The sequence below is a fragment of the Labeo rohita genome, chromosome 17 (genome assembly GCF_022985175.1).
Source record: "Labeo rohita strain BAU-BD-2019 chromosome 17, IGBB_LRoh.1.0, whole genome shotgun sequence".
In the NCBI taxonomy this organism is placed as follows: domain Eukaryota; kingdom Metazoa; phylum Chordata; class Actinopteri; order Cypriniformes; family Cyprinidae; genus Labeo; species Labeo rohita.
In genome coordinates, this window is record NC_066885.1 from 6,785,082 (window position 1) to 6,795,295 (window position 10,214).

The following is a 10,214-nucleotide window of genomic DNA, read 5'->3' on the forward strand; positions in this document are numbered from 1 at the left end:
TTTGTCTTCATTAACTCCAGAGTCAGAAGTTCAGATGAGGCTAAACGTTTGGAAGAGAAAGAAAAACGATGCCTTTCATGTGCCGCAGCAAATCTGAAGCAGACCGAGAACAATATTTCAAGGCAATAAAGTGGAAATCAATGTTAAGCAGTTCCATGTTACTGTCCCATCTGACAAACGATCATTAACATCCCTATGGATCCCAATGGAACATTATAATAATAAGCTGATTGTGAAACTGATGACATGAAGAACCAACTGTATTCATTTTAATATTATTAACAGTGTTGCAAAGCTATTTTAAGTGTAGAGAACATTTGTTTACCTTAATAAAGATCTGACCCCAATGTCTCAATTTGTATGTGATTATTTTATTAACTGGGGATTAATTAAAAATAAACTGACATACTGAAATATCTCATATTTTGATAATTCAGGTTGACCCTTTTCTAAGCGCCGTCCTAAAACAATTATTTTCTCAAACAAGCTTTTAATACAAGTAAAATCAAATATGTCTGTTTGAATGGTTTTGAACACATTTATATGGAAAAAAAAACTATTTCATTAACAATGTAAAAATTCAAGTTACGTTTTTAAGCATTTTACATTTATTCCAAAATAATAACTCAAGGCAGCAACAATTTAAACTGTATTTTATTTGTTAACTGATGTTCAGCTATTCTAGTTAATAGTTTCTAGTTAATATTCTAGTTAATAGCTAGTCTTAATAGTTAATTTTGAACTGTTTTTGAATTTTTCAGATCATCAGTCATCAAACCTTGGTAAATATTGGTCACAGCCACGGAGATTTACTGTAAATTTCACCAAGCTTATTACTCACTAAAAACTCCCACAGATCATGTTTTCAGGCTATTTTAAGTGTTATTTTTGACATAACAAAGTGGTTATATTTAAGCCTGTTGTAAGTTGTTTACTTACTTTTTCAGTGTGCACAAATACAAGAGGCGGGATTTACCGCATGAACCAATCAGAGCCGAACATAACCAGTCATATCCAATCATATTGTGATATCATATTGTATATACGAATTATTTATTTTCTTAAATCTTATATTGCAATTTTTGTCTATTTATATTTACATATGTGTATTTTTTTATTCTCAACTTATATTATTTTCTCTGTGTTGTTGTTGTCGTCTCTGTGCACTGGAAGCCTGTGACACCAAAACAAATTCCTTGTATGCGTAAGCATACTTGGCAATAAAGCTGTTCTGATTCTGATTCTGATAGAGGCATTACCTCCTCTCACACATATATGAAGAAATATTAAGAGATATAAATAAAATATGAAATAACAATTTATTTATCATTTTCTTATCGTTTTGATTATTAAACTGACTAGCTGAGCATCACAATAAAGGAACACAATATTAAAATATCATCAGCTCCAGTTGTTTATCTCTGGATTTGCTAAGGCAATGAAGCTGGTGGAAATCTTTAAAGCTCTCTTCAATCAATACCGAACACAACCAATAAAACTAAAGCCAGGGGCTTAAGAGAGGTGAAGATCTATTTACTGGTTGCATGAAGCAGAGAGCCTGCAGCGCATATGACGTACCACAACACTAAAAGCCCCACAGCCATCTGATCACCTTCACTGGCTGAAATCAAGATACTTCTGAGAAATTCTCTCCTGACAATGAGTACGAGACGAGAGTGCCCTGGTTTCTGGTGGGGAGATTGTTTAGCGTGGGTTATCCACCAGTTGTCCATGTATTAAGTTTACCAACTTGGCCTCTCGCTGACCTGGCTGGATGAGCTGGTTTCAAAAGAAGATTGATCTGTGCATGATCTCTGACAGGCCTGAGAGAGTCATTGGGCCCTGGAGAGTAACTCAGAAGCAAGGCTAAATCAACACTGACTGCATGCTTCTCATAGTCCACTGTCTCAGGCCCCAACCCGCCTGCTCCAATGGGCCCAACTGACCTTGGGCGCCAGAACGACCACAACTGCCCTTTGCAGAAATATAAGCTGCGGCGATAGCATGGATTCATCAGGGTACAAAAACAAGGTCACTGCTAAATCGCAGCTTCATAGTCTTTCTATGTAATGGTTATTCATTTCGAAACACTAATCACTAAAAATAACTGGTGCAAAAATCATGTCTGAACCCTCAACTAACATTTAACCTTCACAGAAAAGCACTACAGTGATACCAGGGTCAAATGACACTGCCATGATATTCATATAAATGTGGTATTTCAATAGTACATGTCCAAAAAAAACCTACAAAAAGTACAGCGGCAATACTGCAGTACAGTGATAATATCAAATGATAATACTACAGTGACACTAAAGTTCATGTAAATACATGGTACATTCATTTTAGTATCATTATACATGTCCAAAAACCAAGGTAGCCATTTGTTTTCTTTAGGAATAGTACCCACTTAATCTAAATATCTTGGTCTTCATTGCTCACAGAAGCACAATGGAAAACACAGCTACAGTCAAAACCTCAAAAATGCTGACATCTAAATTCCCTGTGAACTTCTTAGAAAGAACTACTGAAACGCTCTGCAAATTACACTATGCTTTCTTGTTTTTGCTGCGGTATTCATCTACAATTTCATTTTAAAAAAGCCCTTTAAGGCCAACAATTATCTGCAGTTCAAAATATTTAGTAACCACAATATAGATGCACATGGATGTCTGTTTCGGATATTTAAGGTGGTTATCGTGTATGCGCGTTAAATAAACTAAATCATTTAACTGACTCCGATTACGAGATTTGTTGGTCTCAGCACGGATAAAGAAACATCTTGTAACCAGGCAGGAAAAGCCATGTGCTCCTAAATGCCAGAAAGAGGAGAACACAGTCTGGTTTTCACACAGCTGCGGTAATCTAAACAGACGCACTGTGCTTTAAAAAGCCAGACCTATTCCAGGAGGCCATCTCTTAGATTCTGGAAACAGAAGGGGAAATCTCTCCAACGTGACTGTGAGGGACACAAGCCAAAAATGAAAGGTCATAAACTCTTTTAAGGACAGCAGTGTTGAGTTCAACAGGTTTACTTGTTTGCACTTTTTGCACTAAATATTCTGTCCTCTATGTTTAATATATTTTTCTCTCCAGCTCATCTGGGCAACAGCCGGGATGTCTATTGCGAAAATGCATCTGATCTTCGTGTTTTTATGATGTTTTTCAGTGCTGGAAGGGACCTACTGCACTGCTGACACTGGCGTGAGTTCGCTGGCCTTGAACGATGTTACCCAGATGTCATGGCGGAAGAACGTTAATTGTTTGTTTGCTGAACGCACGCAGAACTAAAAGTAGATGGCACATTTAACTGCTATCAGTGTTAGAAGGGAGTCTGGGGCGGTTTAACAAGCCCTTCACGTCAGAAGATTCATATTTCAGGCCATGGAAATAAACAGAAGATGGAAAGATGGAAAACCAGCAATTACCATCAAATAAACAAAGACACTGAATGATTTTAACAATGGGATTTAATAAAGAATAAAAAGACACAAGAAATCAACATACATTAACATTTATTTTACAAAAGGGTAATTTACAGCTAATAAGGTAAATGGTGAAGCTGTTGCTCATGCATATTTAATGTGCATTTAACAAAAGCCCTTAACGATCAGCAGGTGAACTAGTCTTGGTAGCACTGGACACTTCTCGCTTCTGCTTCAGCTCAGTCATACTTCCTATTCCATTTCCATGTATGGCTAAACAAATATATTAAGTTATAAATATCTTTAAAAAAGTAAACCATGTATGAACAATGCATTTACATAGTACTTGCTATGCAGATGCATCACAGCAAAAGCTGAATTTATAATAAATACAAAACAAAAAGTAAAAAAAAGCTACAGACAATGACATCAAAGGGGTAAAAAGTGCAGGGGAAGGCAATGTGCTGGACAGAAGTTGAGCTCCCAGCTGTCCGACAGGCAGTTTTAGGCCGTGCAGCTGATTTCTGTCTAGGCACTTGATTGTGTGATAAGGGAGAGAAGCCAATTTGATTGGTTGCATCTGTTCTCAGTGTTCCTCAAGTCTCACACTGTGGTCATGAGTTTTAACGAGCCTGATCGGAAACGTAAGATCTTCTTCTTCAAGTTATGGGAAGCCTTGATTTTGACAAATGCCTTCGCCTGTGCTGACGTCATTCCGTGGGATCCTGCCTGGTTGAATTGGGGCCAGTTGACCCCTGCACTGCCCTCAGAGTCACTGCTAGTGCTGCTCTCAGCTACATAGTCCGCCTCGCTAGCACTCGACTCGCTGTCTCCGAAACAGTTGGTGGTATAGTTACTGCGCTCATCCTCGCTTGTGTCCAGAATGGTGGAATGGAAGAGTGATGCACACTCGGCCGAATATTCAGAGTCGCTTCCCACATAGGCGTAGGGGCTAGTGTAGTGTGCGTTAGATGGCAGGTACATGGCAGACATGTTGCCCAGCATTTCTCTTTTCTGCCTACGGTGGGCTCTCTTGAAAGCCTCCTCGTAGGGGATCTCGTGGAGACCCCTCGGGCGCCGATGGTAGTCGTTGCGCTTGTACTTGGGCTTGGCCAACACCGCCTCGTGATGCCGATGATGTCCGTGGTGCCTCTGAGCAGAAGATCGACCTCCTGTGGAACTGGTGTGCTTCTCCAGGATTCGTCCTTCAGGGATGGAGGCAGGGATTCTCTTGGCTTTTGAGGAGCTCTTCTTGGAGGACCTGTGCAAGTGGTGGACTTCGTCCACTTGTCGAGATCTTCTAGATCCTGCCCGATGCTTGTCACGAACAGGCTCAGAAATGTGCTCAGACACATGAGGTTTACTTTTGCCACTGGTGGAATTTTTCACCTTGACAATCTTGATGTTCTTGGTGCCACCTTTGCGGAGATTTACATTCTGTTTCTGAGCAGGGATGTACTGGGCGCTAACCAGTTGACCTCCCTCATCTTGACTTTGTGAAGAAGAACCGAGGCTGTGCAACTCTGGAGCCAGATGTTCAGCATCTTTACCACAACTTGCTGGAGCCTGAGTCTTAGGACTCCTCTTAAGAGGACTTGCTTTCATTACTTGTCCAGATTTATTGTCCTCCACAGTGTAATAAGAATGCTTGTTGAGTTTTGGAGAGGAAACTGCATTTGGGCTGCCTAGATCCTGGCAGTCCTTCGATGCAACACTTAACGGCTGGCCTTTAGTGGCTCCAGAAACGTTCTTCTTCAAGAGGCAACTAATGTTATTATCATTGGTGGTTGTGTAACCATTCTGCGGCTGACTTGGAGAAAAGTATGCTCCGTTTTGTAAGGTTCCTCCCTTGGGGTCAGCAGACCACTGTCTTTGGGGCGAAGCTGTGCTTGGCTCAGTGCTAGTTGCTGAGGCATCTTGTAAACACGTCTGCCAGTTAGGCTTGAGGTCAGAGGTCCATTGCTGGGCCTGGACAGCAGCAGGGGCCCTTGAGCAAAGACTAGCCTGCCTTAAAATGCTCTTAGAGGGATCAGTGTTGATGCTTGTCCTGGGTTTGTTGGTCCTCAAGGGCTGAGCCCTCCTCTGAAGTAGCCCAAAGATATAACTATCCAGTTTTTTATTTGGGAGTGTTTGAGAGGCATGGTTGCCCACGACCTGCTCAGGTTTCTGTTCATCACTTGATGCTTCACCAGGTTTGGAAAAGTTACAATCGTCCTTTAGGTGACTAGTCAAGGATTGAAAGAAGATGGGGCTCTGGACAGCCACCGCATGGAGAGGACTAGGGTACCGGTAAACGTCATTACCGTTTTTGGCAAGGAGGTCACAGTGGAACTTGGACAGGCCGTCACAGGAGCCTTCTGGGGAAGGGGAATAGGATGCAGAAAGAGATCTGCGGACTGTTCCACAACTTGAGTCTTCGCAATGGCAATCACACTCGGCACAAATACCCAGCTCATCTGCAAATCCCAAATGACACAACAGTTAGTACTACAAGAAAAGACAACGTCAGAGCTAATTTAGTGATGTCAAAGCCTGTGAGAGCAGATTATTTCTGATTTCTAGAGTTCTAGTGCTTAGCTGGGTGGGTGGTTGATTAGTTTTCATGTGCTAATGAGCCTTTTGTTGCTAGCTTATAGGTGTGGCTGGCAGGGCTGTGAAACTGTTTCTATCTCTGTCTGGGACCAAACTTCTCTCGTTTCACCTCTATTTGCACAGTCAAGCTTAAGTGATTAGAGAATGCTTTCTGCTAACAGTAATGCAACACAAAAACGGATGTCAAGAAGAAACTAGAAACATACAAACAAAGCGGCCTTTCTTTGTGATACCAGCTTTTAAGCCAGAGGAAGAAATCACCATTAAGTAAATAGTTCTGCATTTGGTTAACAAAGCTAACAGCATTTGGAGACTACATGGAACAGTGCTGATGGGTATGGCCCAGAAACCTCAAACCGTCACAGAAAGACTCTCACCTGCAGGCTTAAGCCTTCCCTCGGAGGCACAGAGCGAGGTGTCAAGGGGGGTGCAGAGGCAGGTGGTGGAACGACAACTGGACAAACACTCGCTGAAGACAGAGTTGGAGGAATTGGAGAGGGATCCTGAAGCACCGTCGCTCAGGTCGTAAAAGCCTGGGAGAGAGAGGGCGAGAAATTAACACATTAATTTTTTTTCATTCTCTACTGGAACCTTCTTCCAATTACAATTTGAATAATGTAACTTCCAGGAAGGTATCCATTTGCAAGAGGAAACAGAGCTAGGAACCAGATCTTCATACATCACAATTGATATTAGCATTAAAATGGTGAATAAAAGCATTGCAACTACTACAAACAACACCAAAAGTCTGCCTTTGGGCTGTGAAGAATATAACACCAACTCCAAGACTGAAGACCTCCGTCTTCAGATTAGAAACAGTTATAAGGCCATTTTAACAATCGAGACTTTCAGAGAGAAGCATGCACACGTGTAATCAATCTCCACTTTATATAACCTTCCTCCAACAAAAGTGCAGTCAGTCCCAGCACTAAAATGACCTCTCGTATTTGGAATGTAAACCAGTGTAGCTGCAGCAGGCCTCTAGCACAGGGTGCAGATTGTTCGTATTACCAAATTAGTGCTTAAGCAAAACAGAGAAGCAGTTTCCAACAGACATTAGGGCTTGCAGGTACACAAGCTACTACAAGCCCAATGCAAAGTGATATAATTTGAACAGGACGTCTGATTACCTCCCTCGGGTGATTGTTGAAGATTAACAATCATTAAAAATGTTCTTTGGTGCTTGTGAATCAGTTTTATTTGAAATCTTTTCTGCCTACGCTGATTGCATAGATTGTTTTGGTGATCTAACGTGCAGTGCAATGCACAGAATTCAAAGTGTTATGGATTTGCAATAAATACTAACCTGAACTTGGCCGGCTGTCCGTTTCCACATGTTCATGCGAAGTCTCCGTGTCCAACCGCAGGTCACTGATCTGTCTGTCTAATTCCTGGAGCTGGTTGATCAAACCTGCATCTCGCCTCCGAAGGCAGTTCTATAAAGAAACAACGATGTTTATACAACATTTCACGAATGTTTAGTAGTTTAGCAGCTTGAAGATTGTTTGGGATTTCATTTGGAAGATTTTGCCCTGCAGCCAGTCTGAAACAATCTGGAAACAATTGCATTTCACAATGCATTTCTCAATGCCGGTGGCCTCACGGCACTGATCACCCAGATGTAATGAGCTAAATTAGAGTCACACCTCGTATGGGAATAACGGTTCGACTTTGACACACCGCTCGAGAGCAATTGGATGCATCTGACAACACCCGTATCATGTGCTGCATTCCAAATTAAGCGTGGTGAAATGGCAGACTGAGGAAAATGTGGCCCCTTCAAAGCAGACGGACATTACTTCAAATGCCCTATAATCAGAGGCATGTTATCTGCTCCAAATTTTAACTGCTGTTTGCTGACAGGGGAAGTAATGCAGTGCAGATTCCTGGCTATATGGAGCGGTGGAATGGCGTTTCCTCCACTGCAGACCGAGGCTGTAAAAAAGCCTGGTCCTGACAGGCGGGCTGCGAGTGATTTATGGGCCCTGAGCTCTCAGCATGCTGGGCTGTGCAGACCATTTTTACACAAAGTGCCATTTGCAGAGCACAGCGACGGTTATTTTGAAACGGCATCAAATTAACCCCAGACCACTGTTGATGGCCCGGGCCTGGTTTTGAGACGACGGTGTCTACATTTCTGTCAAAGACCACAGAGGATTGGTTGTTTGTTATTGGGAAATCATAAGGACATTAGGCATTATATGATCCACAAATAACCATTAACTTTAATGTAGTTCTGGGTGTGAGGCCTGCAAACAAACTGACCTCAAGATAAACAAGTGTAATTACGCCAGACTACAGCGGGGAAGGCTCAAGCCACTTGTGTACATGTCTGAGGCTTTAGCAAAACCAGGAAACAAATCCAAACCTTGTAATTCTTTTCTGTATACAATGCATTAACCACAATGCATGGTTACAATAATGGAAATGTTTGCAGATACCTCAAGTGGAACCAGGTGTCTTTGGCCCAACTGTTAAATTTAATCTCGCTCATCCTCTAAAGACAGCAGGGGGCTTGAGCTGGGCTTGTAAAAAGTTCATTTCCATTGAAACCCATCAACTAATCTCATTCAGGCCGCTCGGACCCCCTTCTAGACTTGCATTAGAAAGTCAGGGATGTTCTACTACTTCCAGGAAGTTTGATTTAAATGGTTCTCTTTTTGTTTTAACGTCATTCTAATGGTTATAGGACTTGAGCTTCCAATGTCAATGACTGTAAAGGGAAAACACACTTTTTTGGTCCATTGCATTATTCATCTTCCAAATTGTTTTCTTTCATTCTAAAATTAGTCACAATTAAATAAATTTTAATTCGATTTTTAATAGATTTGAACTCAATCCAACTAAATGTGAAACTTTTTCTCAATGCATCAACAATTATAAAGTCACAGTATAAAATGGTTTTAATAAAATTGCATTCAAAAAAAAAAAAAAAAAAGCTTTTACTCTGTTTAGTTATTAGAGTATTTAATTGCAAAAGTATACCATGGAAATACAATGCCTCTTATATATATGCACACTATAGTACTGTGGGATTATCGTCACTTACAAACAATTACCACCCTGTTTATTTGCATGTACCCTGGTGGTACCATGGTATTCTTGTAAGTACCTTGGAATACCGTGCAAATACAATGGCACATTAAATTTAGTACCGTGCATTTCAAAGCACATAACATCAGATACCATGACTGTATTATGATACTGTCATACTGTTTTTGTAACGGATATTTAATTACCGTCACTTAAAAAAAATAAATAAAAAAAATTACAAGAAAAACAAGGTTGCACTACATACAAAAATAATAATAATAATAAAAAACTGTTTCTGTTACTCACCAACTGTTTTCTGAGCAATAAAATATTCTCCTCCAGAAGTTTCTCTTCAGTGTTCAGATAGCTGTCCTCCACTATAAGGCAGGGTTTGTCCTCTCCTGCAACCTCCTGACAGTTCAACACACTCCTGACCAGCAGCTCCTGTCTCTGTCTCAGATACTCCAATTCGGTCAGACCCGCTACAGTCGCGTCCAGACGCTCCCGGGTTCGAACCCGCTCCACTTCACCGTCCGCCTTCTCCCGAGAGCGCGGGTCGCATTCCTTCCGATCCCGCATCATGAGCGCACAATAATCCCTGGACACCAGCATCTCTGACAGCTCGTTCATTTATATATCCAGCGATAATGGATGGAGGTTCTTCTTATGAACAAAGTGCATTTATGACATGGTCAGATCATTTCCATGTATTAAAAGTGATCATCAAAACCAAAAAGGAATCCAAAAATTCTGAAAAAAAATTAAAATAACTTTTTATGCTAGGCATATGGCATTTAAACGCCTGTTGTCCTTGCTGAAGCTCAGTATAAAAAGTCTAAATCCACAATACAGACAGATAGAGAGGGCGCTGATGCGTCCCGTCCGGATGATACTGGGATCTGAATGTGTCCTGCAGTGAAGAGCTCAATCACACTCGCAGGAAAGGAAACCCTGCTGCTGAGGACGCGGCGCGGTCCTAACGCCCACCCCGTTAACTCCCTTCTCTTCTGTACCATGGTGTCCGTTTAATGCACCATGACAAAACAATACAACATTAGGACCTGCATTAGATGGTTTGTACTACTTGGAATTTCATGCAAAATTATAAAAGTTTTACATAAGTTTAATTATCCTACAGGAGCACGTTTAGTGGTACTGGCAGGC

The 10,214-nt window shown here is 41.3% G+C and overlaps 1 protein-coding gene across 1 annotated transcript; it reads right to left on the bottom strand.

The window, feature by feature from the left end:
- Positions 1–3,452: 3,452 nt before the first annotated feature.
- On the bottom strand, positions 3,453–9,966 carry dact1 (dishevelled-binding antagonist of beta-catenin 1). The gene is made up of 4 exons (XM_051134112.1): positions 9,357–9,966; positions 7,324–7,453; positions 6,395–6,550; positions 3,453–5,881 (listed from the first exon to the last, which is right to left on the bottom strand). The coding sequence occupies exons 1-4, from the start codon at positions 9,678–9,680 to the stop codon at positions 4,029–4,031; spliced, it is 2,463 nt and encodes an 820-aa protein (XP_050990069.1). The 5' UTR covers positions 9,681–9,966; the 3' UTR covers positions 3,453–4,028.
- Positions 9,967–10,214: the final 248 nt, after the last annotated feature.